The following is a 23,955-nucleotide window of genomic DNA, read 5'->3' on the forward strand; positions in this document are numbered from 1 at the left end:
ACACCTACTGACGCCCGACCCTTGCTGGCTCTAAGGACCCAATTCTTAAGTTCGCAGATGACACCCTTAATATTTCTAAGACTCCAAGTGGATTACGGTGTGCATTGGCCCGGTTTGAAGATGTTTGTAACTTCAGAGGGTGTAAGATTAATGCCGGCAAAACAAAACTTATGTCTTTTAATAAACACCGATCATACAGGGGGAAAATCCCTATGGAGGATGTGGCATTAGAGGAGGTAGATGCGTTTACGTACCTGGCGTCACCATGGAGAAAATAATGAAATGGAGTCCCCATATTGGTAAGATGGTACTAAAACATAGGCAACTAGCGGGTGCCTTAAGTAAAGAATTTTGCTTGCCCCTGACCAAACCAGATTTGTAATGCCAAGGTGATTAGCTCAGTTTTATATGGTTCGGAGCTGTGGGGGTTCGGAAATCTTGCACAGTTAACCATTGCTGAAAACAAGTTATTTTGTGTAATCTCCAGCCTTCCCTCCCATTGCTTAGTGACATGGGAAGGCACTCTGTGGCAGACATAGCGAGACTTCGCCCCTTACCATACTGGCGTAGAATTTGGGTTACACCCGAGCTATCGACCTACGCAAGCAGACTAAGGGATGTTCTAGATGCTGATTGCCAGCATAAAATAAGCTGGCTTAGAGATATCAAGGGGACACTGTCTTTAAAGGGGTTAAATAATTTGTGGGAAAATCCGGCTAACTTACCGTCTATACTGAAAGATGTATTGAAGAACAAATACTGGGACATGGTGGGTCAAAACTGCAGTAGATTGAGTGAAAGTTCAACATTAACTGGAGGTTTCTGCTAGTTAAACCACGCCCCCATTTTGAACCGTATTGGGATACTATCACCAAGACCCTTTTTAAAAAAAATATCTTTATTATTGGCATTTATATATATAGTTAGAAGATAATCAGCACAGTTACTGAAGTATAGCAAGAGCACGTTCATTACAGTACATTTGGATTACATCTGGTATAATATTTCAAGTGCTTCCTGCAAGGCAATGGTTAGTCGAAAGCTCAGTATCGCACATAAATACAGTAGTACGTGAAGCAGTTATTTCTCGTGGATACAAGCATCTTTGTAATAGTCAATTGCTATTAACTCCGATTCAGTGGGGAATTGGTAAGCATCTATCTTTGTAGCTGGTTGTGAATATACCGATCGTTGCTTTCTACATTACCATCTCTGCAGTATATACTCAATCAGTGCCAAGCTGATAAAATATGCCACTCAAAAAGATAAACCACACAAAACAAACTTTCTACTACACCTAAATCTAAACCTAAACCACCAGAGGTCTGCGCACTTAGGGTACGATTGTAATTTAAAGAATCTCCATCAGTGTTTGACAGGGGGTGGGGAGAGGAGGTCCCAATATAGACAGGGGAAAGTGCGGAGTCGTAATGTCTAGATGAATACCTCTAGCTATCCTTCAGCGTCGGTCGAGGATGAGATCTGGGTCTGATCCGGTGCGTGTCGTGCTTCCCACATCCTCACCATATCTGCCCAGGTTTCTGCTAGCGGTTTACGCCGTTTTGTAATCCTATCCTTTTGAAGCAAAGCTTGTTCCTCTTCTCTAGCCCAGCGAGTAACGGCCTCCTCCCAAGCCACCACCAGCGGGGTATGTTTCGATTTCCAACGAAGAGCTATCCATCTTCTGGCCAGGATGAGAGCCAGATCAATAAACCTATGCCCTATTCTTTGTGGCTTGGGTCTCGGAAATAAACCCAGCAGACAAATCTCCGGGGAACACGCTAGGGATCTAGAGAAGACACTATTAAGCATAACCACAATTTTGCACCAGAAGTCTACTAGTTGCCCACAGGATCAAATCATATGGTCACAGTCTGCATCCAATTGTGAGCACCTAGCACAGGCCTGGTCCTCCCTGCCATACACCACATTTAAGCTGCGTGGGGTAAGGTAAGTTCTATGGAGAATGTTAAATTGTATTAGTTTAACAGCTATATTTCGGGATATCTTTTTTGGACCACTCAAGACCCTTCCCCACTCCTTCTCAGTCAATTGTCTATTCAGCGTGCTCTCTCATCGCTCTAGCAATCTAGGCAAGGATTGTGGTACTAGTTCCCTTATTGCAGGATACAACCATTTTAACAAATTCCCCGCCGAACCCAGAGTCAATAGTACCTGTAGGTGGGATGAGTACCCGGTTCAGTCCCTGCTATACCCCATAATTCTGTCATCGCCCCTCGAATTTTATGGTAGTTTAAAAATTGTCCTGGTGGGAGTTTGTGATATTCCAGAAACTCATCCAATGGCAGCAATTCGCCATCTCTGTAGCAGTCACCAATTCTCTGTATTCCCTCCCATCCCACCAATTGTCGGCCAGTAAGGGGAGGACATCTTCCCTCCTGAGGGATACCTGTAAGTGGAATACTTGGTGCATAGAGCAGGCTTCCCTTGGAACGTGCTATGCATCTGTCCCAGCAAGTCATCACCATGGAGAGCAACACCCCTATTAGATTAATTCTCTGGCGACGATTAAGCAACCTAGGGAGCAGAAACATGTGTATAGCACTAGGGGTAAGTGATAATGTAGTTAGGTCTCTCCCATCCAACCATCTAGCAAGCCATTGGAGCTGGGCCACCCGATAGTAAGCCTTAAAGTCAGGGGCTCCCAGTCCTCCACTCACCAACGGGAGCCTCATGGTCTGCAGCGACACTCTATTCCGACCACCATCCCACACCAAATCCCGTACTATTCCATCAAGCGTCCATCAAGCGTCCTGAACCAGTGTTTGGGCACCACGACTGGTAGGTTAATATAAAAGTCGTGGCAGTATTAGCATTTTGGATAACGCTATTATTACCATGACTGGAAGTTTGAGCATACGCCAAAAGGCCACATTCGCCCGAAGTGTTCTCAAGGTACCCCCTAGATTACCGTCAAATAGATCAGTTTGTGTGTGATAAATCTGTATCCCCAAATATTTAAAGGAGACCGATGCCCATTCTAGGCTAGGCGGGAAAGCTGGTGGCCTCGGGAGAGCGGGGTGCAGTGGGAACACAGGTTTTTTTCTGGTTCAAGCGTAAAACAGAGTTCCGCAAATTCCTCAAATATGGGCATCACTGTGTGTATCCCACTGAGGCCATCTCGTAAATATATCAACACATCATCAACGTATAACGATATTATGTGTTCGGACCCATCGAGGGGGATCCCCAGTCTACTCCCTTCCTGTCTAAATCGTTCCGCCAATGCTTACAGCCCTAGTGCGAAAATCTGTGGCGACAGGGGGGATCCCTGTCTGGTGCCTCTATGGATAAGGTATAGAGTCGATATTATGTGGCCAGTACGCACACGGGCTTGAGGCTTTGCTGCATAGAAGGTGAATCCATTTCTGCCACCCCTTCCCCATCCACATCCTCCCCATTACTGCCAGTAAAAAATCCCAGTGCAAGGAATCAAAAGCTTTTTCCAAATCTATTGCGACTACTACAGCATCTGGGAAATTTCCTATATCCGAATGAAACATGACGTGATATAGTCGCCGAAGATTGTTGGACGTGGATCGTGTGGGAATAAAACCGTTCTGGTCCTCATGAACCAAGCATCTCATATGAGGCAGGAGCCTAATCGCCAGCGCCTTGCTCAGTATCTTAAAATCCATATTTATCATGGATAGCGGTCGAAACTCAGTCTAGTGGGCATGAGTGTTTTTGGGCAGGGGAATCGCCAACGCCTTTCTAATTAAGGGCGGTAGATGCTGTTCTTTAAGTGCTGGGGCTAGAATATCTAAATAGGTAGCATAAAATTCAGCAGGGAGGCCATCAGGTCCCGGCGTTTTCCCTCTAGCCATATCTCTGATAGCCGCTCTAATTTCTCCCGCTGTAACTGGTAGTGCCAACGAGGTTTCGGTTTCGTGGTCTAAGCTTGGCAGTCTCAAGGCCTCGAGATATAAAAGTAGTTCTCCGTGCCGGCTCACCTCTGGTAACCCATAAAGCGACTCATAATAAATTCGAAACTCAGCGTTAATAGCCCTTGGAGAGGAAAGTATCTGGCCCCGTGCATCTGTTATACTGGGAATAGGTGTACCCCTTGTCTCTGGTTTAATCAACCAGGCCAGCAATCGTCCAGCTTTACCTCCATGTGTTGTTTCGATTGATAGGTTTTGAGGTCTAATGCCCTCAATCTATCCCATGTGGAATTATAGAGGCTTTTCATTTCCACCAATTTACCCTGCGATCAAGACTCTCCTGCAATTTCTCTATCCAGTGTCAGAATTTTTCCTTCTAAATCATCCAGTTACTGGGTCACCATCTTTCGGAGTCCCACCTTCTGTTCCATACAGTGTCCCCAGTGCCTCCCATTCTATTAATGGGGAGCTTGTAGTCCCTTGATTTTCGGTAAAATAGTGGCCCAAAGCTGCAGAAAGGAGTTGGCGGAAACCATCATCCTCCACAAGGGGATGGGTGTCCTCTCAGGGGTGGGTGTAAATCTCAAGAGTAGGGGACTATGATCAGAAAGGGACCTACCCAGATATTCAGCCCCCGTTATCATATTGGACAATGTAGCCAAGCAGAAGAACATATCCAATTGTGTGGGTAAATCATACAAATATTAGTATTCTCTGCGTTGTGTATTTTGCAACCTCCAAATATCCAACAAATCCCATCCCGCAGCCCAGCTCCTAAGACCCTTCGCTGTGTTTGCAGCTAAAGTACCCTTTAGTGGAGTCGATCTATCACATCCCACATCATACACACAATTGAAGTCCCCTCCCACTATCAAGTTTCCACTTGATATTCCTGCCAGTTTACCCGATAAACGGTCGAAAAAGGAAAGTTGCTCCCGATTAGGTGCATACCGTTATCTCCTTCCCATTTAACGTGCCGGAGATTACTACAAACCTCCCCTCTGTGTCTATTATTGTTCGAGTGATGGAGAAAGGAACCCCCGGACGGATTAATATTAATACTTCTCTCGCAAAGGCCGAATAAGTGGTTGCAAATAGTTGCCCTCTCCACCTACGTCTGAGTCTAGTGACCTCTATCTCTGTAAGGTGCGTCTCCTGTAGCAGGACCACGTGGGCACCCCTGCGTTTGATATAATTCCGAATACTGTAGCGTTTCGAGGATGAACCCATATCCCTAATATTACACGTTAGGAATCTATACTCCTCGACACGATCGGTATTGTGTGCCATTAGCAGATTTTGTCCCCCCCCCATCCACCCGCAAAAGCATGCTAGACCATCTGGTGTGCAACAACAGTCCCAACCATATAACTCCCCAACCCATGAGCTGTCTGACAACTGTCAATTGCCCAAACTTACAGTAATACTGCATAACAGTTACCTACAACAGGCAGTTAAGGCACCAGGCTATGGGCACTAGTGCCTACAGGGGAGCGTGGTCTTCCCACAAAGGTTATCCAACAGTGAAAAAGCTAGGTAGACTTCACAGCCTAATGGGCTGTTCCAACCCCGCCCAGGCGCTCCCACCTGGAGGCCCACCCAACCATTCCCCAACACAGCAGAGACAAAGTGTAGGAAGAGAAACTTATCACATCAGTTCATCAGCCATTTGAGGAGTCGCTACAGGCATAGAACCACTATTAACATGTGAGCCATCTGTCTCAGAGTTCTCAGTTCCGTATTTTGCTTCGGAGTCCCTGTCTAGGGAGGCGTCTCTGCTACACATCATGACTGACACAGCTTCAGCGCTTCCGCTCTCTCTATTGCTGTCTTAGAAGGACTTGGTTTCATTGTGGTTTTTCGTCTGTCGTTTCCGCAGTCATTTCTCTTGGGTTGTCGGTCCAGGTCTGTGTTCGTTACGTCGTTTGGGATTACCTTCTGTTCTGTAGGCCTCAACCCATTCTCAGGCTGTCTTGGGATCCTCGCAGAAATGAGCTTTCCCATCTAGCATTATTTTGAGTCTAGCCGGAAACATGAGGGCATACTGAATCCCCTCATCTGTTAGTGCTCTTTTCACTTCCAGGAAGGAGGTACGGTGTCTCTGGACTTCCATGGTGTAATCCGGGAATAGGGCCACTTTATTATTATCCACCATATAGGGCACAGCTGTTTGTGCTCTCTTTAAAAGCAGGTCCCTGTCTCGGAAATGGAGCAATCTGGCCACCACAGCTCGCGGTGGCCGCCCAGGAGCCGGTGGTCTGGCTGGTACTCGGTGTGAACGCTCCAAAGTGTAGAATTGTGAGAGTCCCTCCGGCGCCACTACTTCCCAGAGCCATGTCTTGCACCATGTCTGATCCTTCCGGAAGTCCAAGGACCCTCACATTATTTCTCCTATTGCGCCCTTCTGCATACTCTGCCTGTCGTTCTAGGACAGTGACTCTGGTAGTCAAGTCTCCGACCTGTGCAGCGAGGGCCTGATGCGCAGGGGTAAGTGTCCCCAAGGATTGTTCAGTTAGTTTCACTCTCTCCGAAAGTTTAGTGTGTTCAGCTCTTAACAACCCCAGACCCACTGCTACCGTACTGATGTCCTGGTGCAGGGTCTCCTTTGTGTCGTCGATAGCTTCTAGTACCTTAGCAAATTTTTGGAGGATGGGTATTTCTGGGTGATCCCCCCCCTTCGTCAACTGTTACGATGCCGGTCGTATTCTCCTCTTGGTCCGGGGGGGGGGGGGGGGGGGGGGCGACTTGTTTCCCCATTTGCAAAGCGGTGTGGGCTCTTGTGGAAGAGCGAAGACGCTGCTCCCCAGGAGGGCCCGAAGCACACGCAGATCGTCTTCCACCCCACTGGCCAACCAAAGGATACGCAAGTTCACCCCTTTTTGCAGTTCGTGGTGGCGGCAGAGGGGACAGGACTTGCCCCCCATAGAACTGCACCGATCACGACGGGGGGAGAAGGTCGAGCAGCAATACCTCTCTCGATAGTGAAGAATCTCAGCCATCTCAGTCGTGGGGGGGGGGGGGGGGGGGCCGGGGGGTTGGGGGGGGAGGGGGAAAATTGGCCTTTTTCTGGCAGGCCCAGGTGACACCGCTCCTCGCTCCCGTCCCCCCTCACTTCTCAAGGCCTCAGGAGCTATAAGGGTCTTAGCGAGCTCTGCCCAAGCCAGTGTACGCCTTCCGTCTACTTTGGTTCACCGGTCTATTATCTGCTGAGATCTTTTCCGGCCGTGGGGCACCCAGTTTATCTTCCGATCACGCAGCTAAACGTGTGTCCCACGCGTCACCCCAAGGCTGATGATCGTCTCAGTATATACACTTCACTCACCGCACCAGCGTCAGTGGCCGCTCTCACCGAGGCCGCGTCACTGCTCTCCGTTGTGGGCCCACAACACCTGCGCGATGGCAGAGCGCACCGCAAGGCCAGCCGTCCACGTAGCCCCAAACTCATCCTCGGCGTCACACCAATTTCAGAGGAAATCCGTAGTAATTTGACAAGTCTCTGGGCGGGTGGGTATGCCCGCCGGTCTCCGCAGTTGGCCGGCACGGATGATTCCGTCCGATGCACAGTGCTCTGCTTCTCTTCAGGTCGCCATTTTACTGCAGCGACCTCCGCCCGGGTACATTCCTTCGACAGTTCTCAGTGGGGATTTGGGTTCATCGCACACCAACAGCCTCTCCAGTATCTCTCATGGCTCAGGCCCCCAGTAGCGCGCCCCCGGGTCGAGTCCGCTATATTCAGGATAATTAACCTCGCTGGTGCGGAGCTCTCGGCTCACGCGTCCGCGCCACGCACCCCCCCCCCCCCACATCTCCAAGAATCTTGACCGCAGACTCTACTTCCAATTTATAGTCGGTACCTTGCCCATAAAAACCTACACGGCAAAGTGGTCAAAAGCGGGAGATAAGTGCCCATATGTGCCGAACACGCAGAAACGTACCAACATGTTCTCTTTGTATTGTCCCGCCTGTGCTACGCCACGAAAGATTTGGCTAGTGCCTATGTGCAAGAACTTGGGAACCAGGCAAAGCAGCAAAGCCTGAAGAATTTTCAGGACTGATTCCTTGCTTCGTTATGCTTTCCCCTTAGCCAACTACCTAAAGTGGGTTTGGTGCATCAGATCAAAAACCGTGCCAACCGAGTATAATCAAGCACCCTTGCTACCAGGTTCACCCTCCGCTGAAGCATCAATTTGATCTTTACATAGTGTGATTGAACCTCACTGTGTATAATCTTTTATTACTTGCATTTTAAACTTGTTTATTAACCTTTTATCAGGCATGGAGTTTTATAAAATGCTGATTGTATTGACTTGACATATTTTATAGGTTACTTTTGAATTGGTTAACCTTGCGTCCTGAGGTTTGTACCCCCTGAGTTGTGGTATTTTACTACATTATACATCATGCTTGTACTGTATACTGTATGATATATGAATTTTGTGGCGATACCATTGATGAAATTGTTTATTTTTAAATCCTCTAAGATGTCATGATTAACCTTTTTTTGCTTTTACCACTGTATATATTGATTTGTAAGATCCACTAATTTATCAAATTATGTATACTGTTTTGCCTTGCTTTTATGACAATATTGCCGAAGAAAAGCTTTTTGAAATGAAGAGAAGAAATCTCTTCACAAAAGTTGAAAAACAGTTGGTCAAAAATGACTTCAGTAGCTATCCGGGATCCACGTGTTGACACTGAAAAAAAAAGGATGGCACCTATATAAGCACCGTCACGTCACATCTGTCTCTACAAGATATAGATAGAGAGGTTGGTGGAATTAAGTATCCCCGAGACCCGAGCCCTCTGATCTCCATCTCTCTCTCAAGTGGCTGTCCTACCCCAGAAGAGGTGAACTGGTCACCACTGTCAACTCTGGAAGGGGGAGGGACCTGCCACTGACCAGGTCCTGGTTCCAAAGTCACCACTGAAGATCTTTTGTAGCCCCTTCTAAAATCTGGAACTGGTCAGAGACATTCCACTGATGTTGTCCCCACTGGGACTTCAGGTCCCACTGCACAGTCCTCATATGCCATCTGGTGTGTTTCTCCAGCAGGATGCAGGCGAACATCAGACCCAGTATCCTCAGAGTTAGTCTCAGGCTTGCGGCTGAAACATCAGGATCATCGCGTGAATGTCCTGGACTCTTCACACCAGGCAGTAGGCGTGAAACTGCACTGCGTCTCGAACTGATCTGATAAAAGGAGTTGGGTGTGATTTCGGCATGTTGATAGTGAACCCCAAGGAATGAGGAAGGTTTCAGGCCATCTGGAAGGGGTAGACTATCACCTGGGGATAGCCGGCTTTCAATATCCAATCACCAAGGTAGGTAAAACTACTCTGATCCCCAAAATGTGAAAGTGAGCAGAAACCACCTTTTGTGAACACTTGAGGGACACATGAGGTTAAACGGGAACACAGCAAACTGGAAGTGCTTGGAGCCCCACAGTGAAACACAGTTAATGCCTGTGGGCATGCAAGAAGGGGATTTCAAAACAAGCATCCTGCAGATCCAGCGCCATCCTTCAGTCTCCACAGTCCAGGGTCCAGAGCAGGTAAAAACCAAGGCAAGGGTGTTAGGACTTGTTTATTGAGAAAGACAATATATTATGCTGTTACTGGTGGTACTATAAAGCAGCGAGAACCAACCCTATACAAGTGGCTTAGATGTCAAGAAAGTAGGTAAACATGCAAACTATATTGAGGAGACGGGTAAAGGATATTCGGGCATTGAACCATATTTAACTTTTGATCCATTCAGGCAGAGGAATCTTTCCCTCAGTGAGAAGAAAATGAGCTTGGCGCAACTGGCAATACGGCTTCTGTTCCAAGAACACCCCACCCCCCTTAGACGTTTGCTTTATTCCAGGTGGTTTACTTTATTTGAGGTGGGGCAAGTGCCTAAATGCATCTTTTCCTCTCTAAGCAGCACAGCGATAAATGCAGTTTTGTACAAAAAGAAAGAGCAGGTGGAGACCCTTCTGAGATGATTTAGTGTGAATTAACCTTACCAATATTGCTTGGCCCATTGCTTCCCATGCCTCATACTGCAGACCTTGGCAAAATGTGATCCCAGAGCTGTCAAGCGCGAAGGGATGAGGTGTTTCTCAGTTACAGCAGCCGTAGAGATGGGGTGTTCAGGATGAGATAACGGCAACAGTGGTATCACAGTCGACCACTTGCAGCTACAGAACATGTTATACCATCTGCACAAGTTTTACAGTATTTCATGTGGATAACAGAGCATTGCAAAAACGAAAGGAAATGATGGACGGAGTGTTGAACATTGCAAGCACTCACCCCCAGTCAACTGATCTGGGTTTAATCCATCACCGTTCTTTAGCCCACTCTGCCACCCCAGTTCAGACAAGGCCATATGCAAATCAGTCTGACCCAGTGCCTCATGGGAACAGTCCAGCCCGAACTGCCAAGTCATGTCTTCCCTGGACCGGAAACAAGCTTCCTAGGACCGGTTTCTGGCATTTCAGCCTTCTTCAGCCAGGCTTGCTTGAATCCAGTGGCAAAGTGAGCAAGGGACTCACGTCTGAGCATACCCTGCCAACTTATGGCGAACAAAGCAAAAACGAAAGGAAATGATGGACGGAGTGTTGAACATTGCAAGCACTCACCCCCAGTCAACTGATCTGGGTTTAATCCATCACCGTTCTTTAGCCCACTTTGCCACCCCAGTTCAGACAAGGCCATATGCAAATCAGTCTGACCCAGTGCCTCATGGGAACAGTCCAGCCCGAACTGCCAAGTCATGTCTTCCCTGGACCGGAAACAAGCTTCCTAGGACCGGTTTCTGGCATTTCAGCCTTCTTCAGCCAGGCTTGCTTGAATCCAGTGGCAACGTGAGCAAGGGACTCACGTCTGAGCATACCCTGCCAACTTATGGCGAACAAAGCAAAAACGAAAGGAAATGATGGACGGAGTGTTGAACATTGCAAGCACTCACCCCCAGTCAACTGATCTGGGTTTAATCCATCACCGTTCTTTAGCCCACTCTGCCACCCCAGTTCAGACAAGGCCATATGCAAATCAGTCTGACCCAGTGCCTCATGGGAACAGTCCAGCCCGAACTGCCAAGTCATGTCTTCCCTATAACAGAGCATTGCCAGACAGCAGCAAGAATGCACTGTTTCAGTTTCTAATACTTTTTTGGTGCTTGTACTGTGCAAATTGCTGCGTGGTTGAGCTGTGGGTAAGCATTCTCTGTATAATGTGGTTTAAATATGTTACACTTTTCACATGCACACGTGAAACATGGTATCTTCACTTATCCCTACATGGGTCCCCCATGCAATTCCACATGTTGTTGAATCAGTGTATTTGTTAAGGTGCGTGTAGAATAAATCATGAACTTCTCCAGCAGACTTCGGTGACATTGCGGCCATGCTGAAAAAGCCAGAGCTGCTCACGCAGTGATATACAGAACACTACCACAGACACATCTATGCCTGTGGTTCTGTATATTTCTAATCACACAGTAAAATGGCAAGAGTGTTTTTGATTTTTTAAATGCATTTCGGTTATTTCTGAGAGATTGCTGCAGGCTCCCTCCCTCCTCCCACACCCTCACCCCTAATTCATAGCTGCGGGCCCAAGCAACTGCTCTTAAGTAAATGCGAAGGGCAGAGTAAAACTTCACACCTCTCCCAGCATTGCGGACGCGAGTAGTCCTAATAAGCAAAAGAAAACAAGCATTTGCAATGCAATAGGTCTCGCAGTTACACAAGTTAAAGCTATTGGCAATGTAAATGACAATGCCAATAGGCATTGTTAATTTGATTTGATTTATAATTTTATATCGCGCTGAATCACCCCTGGGGGTATCTCTGCACAAGCAACAGCGAACTAGTCAGGAAGCTAGAAAAGATGAGTCTTCATAAGTTTCCTAAAGCGGGAGAGAGGCATTTCCATACGAAAGAAGAGAGGAAGACTGTTCCAGAAAATAGGAGCCAGATATGAGAAAGCCTTGCCACCTGAACGAGCTTTCTTAACTAGGAACAGAGAGCAGTTTCTGCGAACCCGATCTGAGGGAGGATATAGGGTGATACATTACCAATTTCTTAGCAAGATAGTGAGGGCTAAGTTCATTATAGCCTTAAAAATCATGCAGCCAATTTTGAAATGCACTCTTTTCCTAATAGATAGCCAATGTAATTCCCGCAGACACTTCGCGCCTAGGGCTTGCAGACTGACACCATTTCACACTGCAGAACGGTCTGCAAATATCACAGCATTGTTATAAGGCGGCTCGTGGACGCCAGCAGTTCCATAGGAAGCGCACGGATCTGTGCATGCGTGTTGCTTATGAAGTGGGGGGCATGCTTGGCTGTACTTTCTAGGACCACAGTGAGCGGGGATGGTTTTTCTAGGCAATGAAGCCTGTAGGCCCTTCTCCCGCTGAATCATCCATCGGGAACCCAGACAGGCCTCCGGAAGGTGCCCTTGGTGTATGCTTGCATTTTTTGGTGCTCTGTATAAGAACGCACATGAATAAGGCGGTGGGAGCCGTTTGGACAACACTGCAGTTAAGCAAATCGTAAAAACACAGTCCGGGGTGGCTCTGCTTAGGCGACAAGATTGTTTTTCGTCCGCGCAATCACGCAGGTGGTAATAAGCCCACAGCCCGGCTGTTGGGGACAAAAGGTAAAATCATGAAAAGGGAACGAGAGAGAAACAGGTGGGAGTTACAGAAGAGTCACAGAGGCGAATATGAGGCTAAGTAGAAGAAACGTCTGAGAGTGGAAAACGCGAGGGGTTAAAGATGAGAAATAAAGACGGGGAGCGAGAAGTACGCGAAATTGAAAGCAAATGGTGTGCACTTTCGCGTCCGCTTTGATGTCCTCAGTGCCCGCGAGGCTCACTGAGGACATCAAAGCGGACAAGAAAGTGAGCACGCAGGCTGCCAAATGGTGCGCGCGCCCGGCGCACATGCACTGTATTTGGAGGCCTGAAAGCACTCGTTTGCACTTCCAGATCCCCCATTTACAAAAGCTCTCGCGAGAGCAGCGCTAAAGCGCTGGCTCAGGGGAGACCTAAAAATGGGCCCAACACTGCCAGCATAAGCTTTGAGGGCCCTTCACCACAACGCTCTGAAAAAATAACAGCCCAGCGCACCGTTAGGCCACTAAAGAAAAGACAAAGCAGCACAAATATATATAAACAGGTGCTATCTCGCACTTTGAGATCTAGCGATTCCCCTTTTTTACATAAAAGAAATGTTACCTTACCTGAAAAGAGTCGATACAAAACGACAAAGAGGCATCTGCACTTCTAAAAGGGAAAGTGCCCCAGCTGCCTTCTCGGAAAATCCCTTACAGGAAGAGCACAAGAACAAAGGGGGAAGTGGGTAGAGAGGCAAGAGCTTTATGGGGTGACTCATTTGGACTTACAAAGCTTCTAGAAATCTTGGAACTGGTGGGGAGTGGCAGTAAAGGGTGAAAGAGATCTGAGGCGAGGAGCTCAGCATGAAGGGAGCCCTCTGCAAAATGCATATAAATAGTGCTAAATAAAACCTTAACAAAGTTCATATAAACTAAAAATATTCAACACTGAAAATTTATAAGAAGTCTGAGGAGACTGAGCAATACATAAAATAAAACTAGAGGCAGGAAGACATTTAAGGCAAGGTCCTGAGAGACATCCATAATAAATTCAGGCTGAGTGAGCGCCACGAAAGAAGTAATAATAGGAGCTAGCATGAAACTGAAAAGGCATAAGCAGTTTATATGAGACGGGGGCCGTTGAGAGCTTAAAATGAGTGCAGTCGGACATGTAAATAGACACTTTGAATGCTGCTTTGCAGGTAATAGCCTTTAGAAAATAGTTCCAGAAAAGAGGATGGAAACAGTCATTTGGCTACGGGAAACTGAGAAGAGAAGCATACGAGCAACAACACAGGAACAAGTGTTGGTAAATGCAAGAAAATATGCTACAGCCAATAGAAATGGAGGAAAAGTAAGTGGAACACACAGCAACCAATGAAAAGCCAGGAAAGAGGAGGCCTGATGTGAGCCCCTTTTAAGTTTATATTAAAAAACAATATTTTTCACAAGCACTTCGCAAGCGCTGTGCAGGTGAAATCTAAAAAGGAGAATGCTTTTGACAAATACATGCAGCATACAGGAGTCCAAAGAACTGATTCTGGAATCCAAAACAGGAGATGCAACATCTCAAAACGTCGGTTACCTGTGCACTGAATTATCCTTTTGAATCATTAGAAGCAATGTAAAAAGGCAAATTGATTCTGTGACTGGCCCCATTACACACAGGATGACAGAGATGGACAGCATCCTAGTGTTGCTCTCCTGCTAGTTAGGATGGCAGTTGTGCACATAAGGCCACTGGAGGAAGAAGGGGCACTCACCCCTCAGTTTATTGCCCTGTGCATCAGGAGGGGAGGAGTAAGGCTAAAAGGGATCGTCTGGCAGGGATTGGCCTCTTTGGTTGTCGGTGTTTCCTAGCCAATCACCCATTTACTTACATGAAAGGTAAAGGAGGGGAATCATGGCAAATATTTCTTTCATCAAAAAAAGGTGGAGTTACATGGTGATCATAAACAATGAAACTACAAACACCTCCAGATAGTGGATCTTGGAATCAAAAGGGAATTACTCAGGTCAGTGAGAGTCATTACAGATGGACACTCCTTAATCCCTCAAGGGACAGATGAAATCCTGAGAAACTGTGTAGACTGATAAGGTCTTGCTCTGACTTGTCAGGAGTATGATGCAAAAGTAAACAGTAGGGTACCAATCCACTTTAAGTGAAGGAGCTGTAAAGAATCTAAGTGCATTGGTGTTGATATCATCAACAAGACAGCTCTAGCTTTTTAAAGGTGGCTTCCAGCTGTTCGATTAATTCACAGCGGACACCTGGATGGCCCATGAGCTAAGCCAACCTGTTTAATCAATAAAATTGTAAAATATTTTCTCGACAAATAAAGTTGTCATTGATTTTATGTTCTAGGGCGTCCTTACATCCACCAAGGGATAAGGGTAGCTATGCTAACTAAAGGCATGTACTGACGCACCATTCGATGTCCTTTAAAATGTACAGTATTGAGCTATTACAAACATGTTTCAATCCAGGACTGGAAAGAGAAAGGCCTAGTGAAGGTGATGAGGAAATAAGTCCCAGCTATAAACATGATCCCTGGAATTGCACTCAAAGCAGCCTTGCAGTATAGATAAAACAACTTTTTCAATAACTCTGTGGAGTAACTAGTAGGATTCGTGGGTCTTACCTTATGGAACTCTCCCATGACAGCAGGAGAATTCTTCGAGTTCAGTGTTAGAGTGCTAATAGAGAAGGCAGGGCACAGCAGGGAGTGGCCCTAGTCTGGTCATGTCTTCATAAAGGATCTCTTCTAAGAACACATATACAGGTTGTTTATTCCTGAACTACAATGTATATTGAACACCACACTCTTGTTTTATGAAGCTGCTCAGTCACAAACAGCACAGGGGGATTCTACTCCAAGGTATTCAGTTTTAAGACAAATACATGCCTTACTAGAACATGCTCTGCCCTTAAGCCAGTGATGTAACTTATGGTCTGCCGAGCATCAACCAAACACAATAGTGATCGACAAGCTTTACAAGAAGCAAATTGGAGACTTGCACAGAGTAACGTTAAAAACTTGAGGGTCACGCAACAATAACTACTAGTGACATCCACAGACCATCTGATTAGTTGTGCTTCAATAAAGGCAGCATTGAGCTCCAAAATATATACCCTATGGTTTAGGGCATAAAGACATTCACTGTGCATCCGGTTAAGATCAACATTATTAAGATAATTTAGACCTGCTGGGTTTCTTCACTAAGCCAGGGTGAGTTTTCAGAAAAATAGTGAGCTAACACTACGTTTGACAGTTTTAAACTTCATATACTATATACTTCCCGCTGCATTGAATTACTTCAAATAAGTCAAGACAATGTTTAAATGCTTGATTTACCAAGACTAACAATTCAAATAAAAACCACAGATGCATAGGCTCAAAAGATGCTGTAGAGCAATATTAAAAGACTGACAGTGAAGTCTAAACTGCAATGTAACGAATGTAGCAAAGATGATCATGCACAACATGTGTTACGTCATGCAGCAATGAAACCACCATCAAAAGGCGTACAGTAGCCACATTGTAAGAGATGCAAAAAATACAAATTGCAATTTGTGACACAGGATCTAGCACATGCAGAGTGCAACACACATAGCCAAATCCATGTGCCTCTTGCAAAGCATAGTGCCTTGCAAATATGGACTGCTGACAAACATGTACCAGTATGTAAGCTAGTAAACACTGTCACACTAGACCAAGAATAAAATGGGCTAGTACTATTTAATAGTGATCTCAATGTCCCTTGGAATGGGCCAATCTTTATATGGAGTAACATCGTTGAGAGTAAGCATTCTCATTATAAATATCAAGATGCTTTTGAGGTATAGATGTGGTTAAAAGATCTAATCACAAATACACAACCATCCCCATTACTGACAGCCCAACAAATTAAAATGCTCCAAACACTGCCACTGCAAATTAACTTTATATAGGAAAATCCAAGGAAAACGTTCTTTAAACCATTCTCCACTTTGTCTTCTTTGGTGGTTGAGCCTGGGGGAGAGAAAATTATTAATTGGAAATGCACCTGCTATTAGCAGCACATTGTAATAAGTACATTTATCTTTGTACTTGAGCATCGGTATTTTATACAGTGCCAGGGAAAAAATGTGGCACCTCTACAAATCAACCATAATCTTAGGCAGACATAATGCTCACATAGTGAGGGTAGGCCTAGATGGATATATATATTAGTTGCCATAGTTGAGTTGTTCATTCTATACAGCCAGCTAGTAATGTTAATTACATTGCTCGGTTGTATTTGCTTACTTATCGCAGTGCACCTGCTTACAAAATAAACTACGATAGTTTTAATAAATATATTGTAAACTTCCTTTGTGTCTCTCTTTTGTTTACTATGAACATGCATGAGTGAGAAACTAAGGTGATGATATGTTTCCTCAGTTCCCTTTGGGACTAGAGGTTCATGTTCTAGGTTTTACAAAATCACCTGCTACTCTGGAAAGATAAGTAATTCAGGTAACACACTGTGAGCTAGTTGGATTTGGGCCCCCAGGTACAGACGTGGTAGAAAGACTTGGCCCCTACATTCTGACATACTGTTCTCCTAAGGCACAGTCCTGCTTCCAAGCAGAATCCCTGCAACAGCGAATGGGGTCCCCTCGGCCTGTAATGGCACGAGGAGTGGGTCTGCATGCCTCCCTCTCCTTTAAATGAATTTCGACCCCAGTGGATGGGGTCCCCGACACTGGTAACAGTATTGGCTTGGGGACAGGGGCAACATCCCTGCTCCCCAATATTTTTCAAATAACAAATTGCAGCTCCCTCCGACATCTGGGATGGCTAATGGCAGGGGAACCGACAGGCAACAGGGCCTCAGGTGCTCCCCCACAGCTCTCAAGAAAAAATAAAGATTTGGATGTCCTGGGTGGGCACTGGGACACCCACAATATAAATTAATACAAATGAAAATCAATCATTTATTATTCACTGCTCCTTGTTTGGCACACACCATAATGCCCTGCCAGGGCTGTTTAAACCTATTCTTTTAGCCTGGTGGTGTCCCTAGAAGGGACAGGGGCACAACCAAATATTTAGTTAATGTTGTTGTAGGCTGCAGGTAGCGCAACAGCCCCTCAACGTACAAAAAGAAAACTAACCGCAGGTCATTAAATCCATGACGCTAGGACAGCTTACCATATGTTTTTTAAAGCACTCCAAGCTGGAGCTCTATGCTCATCAGCTGGACCACAATGTCATCTTGTGTTGGGTTTTCACTTTGCAGCTTCAAAATGTTAAATACTAGAAGACATTATTTAAAAAAATAAAATAATATTGGGTACAGGGCCAGACCCTGCAGCCAACCCCATGCCAAGCACGACCTGCAGGTCAATTCCAATCCTAGCCTTTAAAGTCTTTCAGCTCGAAGAGCGAACGCTCCGGCTGTGTTGGAACCGGAGCCTGCGGAGGGCCGGCGCTGCTCGCCCTTACGCTCCGGAGATCCCCTTGGGTATGTGCACGGCCCTCCCCCACGGCGGGGACTGGTCGGGGCTGGCCCGCTGGGAAGATCTAGGGATACAGATGGTGGGAGACCTGTACCTAAATGGAGAGCTTCGGCCATTCCAGGAGCTGCAGGACTCCTTCGGGATTCCGAGGGGCGACTATCTCCTCCACGCGGCCTTGGTGGCGGCGCTGCGGAGGCACTGGGGAGTGGGGCTATCGGAACCGCGGACAGCGGCCGGCTGTCAGTATGTGGTCATGGCGGCGGGCACATTCAAGGCCATTACTTGCCTCTATCAGAGAATGGCCACGGAACATCTAGCTCCTTTGACTGCGCTGAAGGATAAGTGGGAAGCCGATATCGGAAAACCTATCCCGGAACGGACATGGCCTGCACTTCAGAGACGGGCCTGGAAGAGCACGCGTAACGCCCGGTTTCAGCTGGTCCAGTATTTCACCCTGCATAGGGCATACCTGACGCCGGCTAAATTGTTTCAGTATTTTGGGGGCCCCATGCCGCAGTGCCCTCGTTGTGGAGAGGAGGGGGCTGACTTTAAACACATGTTTTGGTCCTGCGATGTTTTAAGTGGCTACTGGGAGGAGGTCGTCGGATGCCTGGCCCAAGTGACAGGGCGGGAGTTGCGGGTGGAGATGGGAGTCTGTTTGCTGCTTTGGTTTCCACACACGCCGCGCACGAAAATCACTAGCAAGTTTTGCGACCTGGGGCTGGTGGTGGCCAAGCGAGAAATTACGCTCCACTGGAAGTCGAGGACGGGTCCCAGCGTCGCGAGGTGGAGAGCGACATTTACCAAGTGGGCGGGTAGCGAGGGCACGTTCAGGCTGCAGCTTGCGCTTAGGAGAAACGATGACAAGGCTCTGGACATGGCTCGGGCGTGGGAAGCACTAATGGTTGATCTCCAGGGATGGGTAACAGCGGGGGAGGGAGGCCCTGCGGCACTGGAGCAACAGGCAGGTACTTAGGGGTGGGGGAGGCTAGCTGATTGGCTCATGGGGGCCGGGGGCTCTCCTTTTCCTCTTTGCCTGGGGCCTGTCTGTGGTGGGGGGGGGGGGGCGGCTCATGGCTCTTAATACGGCTCCTTCTGAGAGAGGTTATCCTGGTAGTAGTCGTCCCGGCACACTGACATGTGGGTGGGGGGGGCTGTATTATTTCAGGGGAGGGTTTGGGGACGGCGCATTGGTAGGTGGAAGTGGCCCAGATTGTATTTGGATGTGATTTTATAAGCGGATGGCGGCCACTGGCCAGATGAACATTGTGGATGTCAATTGTGTTTGAGTAATGCAATAAAAAATGTTTTTGCAAAAAAAAAAAAAAAAATAGGGAAGAAAGCTGAGCAGACATTCTTAAGTGAGGAATATGAAGGATGATGTGCCAATCAGAAATCGTCTGCCTGATACTATTCTGAAATATGTTGGGTCCTCCAGGTTTAACCCATGTTCTTCTAAAAATGGTTTGATACAGATTGTTTTAAATTTGTTGGAGCTCCTCCATAGCGATTCGAAGATGATTGTTCTGGCTGACAAAGCCACATCGGAGACTTGAAGAGTCTTCTAGAATAGTATGTAAACAAGAACACGCAGGAGATCCAGTGACATAATTAGCTCATTTGTTTCTTTCACGAATCACTGGTTAAACAAATATAGTCTTGGATATATCTTGCTTTGGTTGTACTTTGTCTCAGTTGATAGACTGATGTGGTTAGTTACTGCTGATGGTACAACTGCTTGTAACTGTGCACTGTGACATTAGTGCAGATTATGGTGCTCTGACGTGCCCAGGGATCATATAACCTACATGGCAGTGCTACCGAGTGTTCCTCTGGTAAATTTACTGAATATTCCAGCTGATTCTCAGAGTTTTACTCGTGGTTCCTGTAGGGGATCCAGTCCATATTATGTTAACAGTCACTGCTAACTTCTGCCTTAATCCATGTTGCTTTCCAGATGGGCAATTCACTTAAATACTTATGAATTAGTCTACTGGAGAGAAGTTGTAATATTTAGGCAATAAATGTGAAGGCTTCCATGATACTTACATTTTACTCAATAGTGAATAAGGGGCAACCTAATTTAACATACACATTTTTTTTATTTTATTTATGCTTTTTCGTTTTCCATACAAAAACAGTAGCAAACAGTAGCCAATCATTCAAAATTATGGTATTGACATAGTATGCAGGGTATACACATATACATTACGCAACTCATAGTGCAGCATGGTGCAATATCCAGGGCATATGGGACCTCAGACATGGCAGGCAGATAAAATACAGTGCAGAGCGAGTGCATGCAAGATATTCAAACAAACAGCTGTCAGGACTCAGATGTCCGTGAGTTTCAACAGGTAAGACGTGAGCTGTCCCCATATATCCCGCAGCTTGGACTTGGCAGGTAGTTCCTCTGCATAGGACGTGAATTGATCCCGGCAATAGGCCAGATCCTGCAACCATAGCTTAGTGGTGGGTGTAGCCCTACTGCCCCAGCACAGGGAAATCCTACGCTTAGCCATTAGCAGTGCTATGGAAACAAAATGTTTGTTGGATAGTTTCACCTTGGCATCGACCCCCAGCACACACACTCTCGGGTCACAGGCAACAGACTCCTCAACCATCAGACCAAGTACTCTTGTAAGTGAGCTCCAGTAATCATTAATTTTTGGACATGCCCATGCTAGATGATAGAAGTCAGCCCCCTGGGCTCTACAGCGCTTGCAAGTGTCAGAGGGCTGCAGCCCATATCGATGAAGCTGCATCGGCGTGTAATATAGCTGATGCAGGTATTTGTAGTGTATCAATCGTAGATTACCATTGGCCGTCAGCTGACTCGTTAAACGGCAGCTATAAAACCAATCACTCTCCGAGAGGGGATCTGGCAGCACGGCATTCCACCTAGCCAACGCAACCGATTCTCCAGATGGTACATCCTTCTGCGATGCGTTGTAAAGTCTGGTGACTAACTTGGCCCTAGATGTAGTAGTGTATATCAATTGTAGCGCCTCCAGAGTCAGAGGCTTTATAGGGAAAGTGGGATAAAGGGCTCGCATCGCTGATCGTAATCTAGTGTAGGCAAAAAGGTGCATGGCGGAGACATTGCCTCGGGCGCTTACGTGATCCGGGGTTAGGAACTGGCCACTCTGGAACACATCCGCCATTGTGACCAACTCCATATCTTTGAGGGTCTGGCGCATGCCAGCTTCACTAGTTACCGAGAGGCCTGACTGGTGGAGGAGCGGCAGGCCAGGCGCATATAACGGTAACTTGTGCGCCCGCTGACCAAGGTCATGCCAGGCCTTAGCCATAGTTTGTACCGTATCAACTTCCCCCTTTTCAAATACTGAATAGTTGTTTACTATCATTGCCTTAGGAGGTATAGGGCGCACCGCCCCGGCCTCTACCGCCACATGCGGAATATAAGCTGTATCGTGTTGCCAATAATAGGCATAGTGCGCTTGCGCACAGAGATAATACAGGTGAAAGTCAGGCGCGGAGAAGCCGCCTTGGTCATAGGGGAGTGTTAGAATCTCCCATTTAAGGCGAGGCTTTTTACCTCCCCAGGCTAGTGTGACCAGGAGAGAGCGAAGCCTGTCAAAGAAGTGTCGCGTCAGGTGCACCGGGATGTTTAAAAACAGGTACAAAAACCGCGGGAGAACCACCATTTTCATCAGCGCTATCCGATCCGCCAACGATAGCAGCAACTTAATCCACCTAGTAACATGCCCCTCAAGCCGCTCAATGGCCGTGCCAAAGTTAGCCTGTATGACGGCCTGCTGGTCCCTACACAGCCAAATCCCTAAATATTTTACAGCATCCGAGCACCACATTAAGGGATACTCTACGTCAAAGTGCTGCGTACTCTCCGTGAGTGGCAGAATGGTCGACTTGGACCAGTTAATGCCCAGGCCCGAGAAGCGCTCAAACTCAACATATTCCCGGATAAGCTGCACAAGAAACTTCGACGGCTCCCAGACGTACAACACCATGTCATCCGCATATAGGGAGACTGCAAGCGGACGTTGCAAAAACCGCAAAGCCGTCTGAGCATGTCATTGCCTTAAGATACAAGTTAGGGGCTCTAACACCAGAGCAAATAACGCCGATAATGGGCATCCCTGCCGCGTGCCCCGTTGGAGAGGGATCGCCTCCGAGAGTTGCCCGTTGATCCTGACCCGGGCCACCGGATTGGTATATAATAATTTAATCCAATTCGTAAAGGCAAAGGGAACCCCCATGCGATGCAGGACCGCAATCATATAGGACCAGGATATCGAATCGAACGCATTCGCAGCGTCTAGTAGAACTGCCACCGCTGGCAGCTGGGGCTCCAGGACAAGCATAACGGCTAAAATCATACGTAAATTATGCGACGTGGCTCGAGTGGTGACAAACCCGGACTGATCCGCAAGGACCATAACGGGAAGGAGTAATTGCAGTCGGGTGGCTAACACTTTTGCAAACATTTTTACATCCGTGTTTATGAGAGATAAGGGACGGTAAGAATCGCAACTGTCGGGTGCCTTCTCCGTTTTTTGTTTTTTTGTTTTACGAAAAATATTCCGCATTATTTAGTCACAGGTATTAAATTATGTGCAAAAACATATCGAGCACCTGGCGCAAATGTTATTTATATAAGCTGGGGCGGAGTAGAGACATACAGGCAGGCACAGAGCAGTCAGTGTCACACAAAGACAGGCACAGAGTGTCCTCATATAATGACAGCACAGCTCTCTACTCAATTTGCAGTTTTAAAATTACGCTATTGAAGCGTACCATGCCAAGGACGCCCACCAGCTGCAGTTATCGGGGACTTTAAGGACTCATTTTGTTTCAGTTTGTTCCAATCATCAATAGGGTGTTGTTTGCCCTGCTGCAGCATTCCCTAAGTTTAATGCAGATTCTTGACTTTTATGTCTGGAGTTTGTCTGCACACCTGTCAAACAGACCTACTGTTCACAATTTACACAGGGTAGGCTTTGAGTCTGCCCCTTTCAACCTTTGGTTTTCAGAAAGCATCCCCTTTCAGCCATTGGCTTACGACTTTGTCAATCACGTCTTGGCTCAGTACAGTGGCGTATTCATCTCTCATGTGATTGGCTGTTTGGGTGTGTCCTTCTGCCTTCACTAGAGTGCTGCTTTTCTCTGCACCAGGGACTACTTTACAACCATCGCCCTCTGTCCACTCCTGCTGGCTTCCTCCGGTGTGTGTCACTTTAATGTCTAAGGCTGCAGGAGATAGCAAATCAAATCCAGACCTACAGGCGTTTCCAGTGTTTACCAATTGTAGGTTTGATTCATTTCTTGCCTTGTTATGGTTTCTTGTTCATCTATTTACCACTTCGTTTTTAATCTGTCCTCCTTGTGCACTTTGAAGCTGGCCTTCCTTGCATTTGCTTTGCACAATATAAGTAATAACCATACACAAAGAACATTCACGTGACTTGTTGTACACACAGCATTCATGAGCACATCTCAAACAAGTCGGTCACCTACTCTAGGCTGCATTGGCGAAAGTCCTAAGTGGTCAGAAGCATCCGATCTCTCCACAATTGTTTATTTGCTTTCCTTCCTGGATTCTCTCTATCCGACCTCCACCTGCTGTGATCAAGACAGCCTACCAAGGTGCACCATGGCCACTGGCCGATGACTACCAAAAGGATTGTAGGCTGGCACATCTAGTAGATGAATATTGTGATATCTTAATATTGTAGCCAAAAGACCGAAAAGTAATTAAGTGCATATAGGAAAGTTTAGAATTATAATTCTTAACTCCACATCTACTGCTTCTCTCTCTCTCTCTAATAAATATATCTATATATCGTCACTGTAATTATATGTAGAGTCAGGTATAGAAAATCTATTCAAACTTACCAATTGATAAATTTGCCCTCAATACTTTGCCTACGATATTAATATATTTATTCAGGAGCCACACCTACCAAAAGGG

The 23,955-nt window shown here is 46.6% G+C and overlaps 1 protein-coding gene across 8 annotated transcripts in view; it reads right to left on the reverse strand.

The window, feature by feature from the left end:
- The window catches only part of MTMR3 (myotubularin related protein 3), a 1,575,327-nt gene that overhangs the window by 31,738 nt on the left and 1,519,634 nt on the right, over nt 1–23,955 (reverse strand). Inside the window, exon 22 of one of the 8 annotated variants that reach the window (XM_085633885.1) lies at nt 16,240–16,530. The exons of the other annotated variants lie outside the window; for them this stretch is intronic. Within the exon in view, the coding sequence (XP_085490011.1) occupies nt 16,407–16,530 (124 nt within the window). The 3' untranslated portion in view covers nt 16,240–16,406. Of the gene's footprint in view, nt 1–16,239; nt 16,531–23,955 lie in introns of those variants that run through there. 8 annotated transcript variants of the gene reach the window in all.

Source organism: Triturus cristatus, chromosome 11 (genome assembly GCF_964204655.1).
Source record: "Triturus cristatus chromosome 11, aTriCri1.1, whole genome shotgun sequence".
In the NCBI taxonomy this organism is placed as follows: Eukaryota; Metazoa; Chordata; class Amphibia; order Caudata; family Salamandridae; genus Triturus; species Triturus cristatus.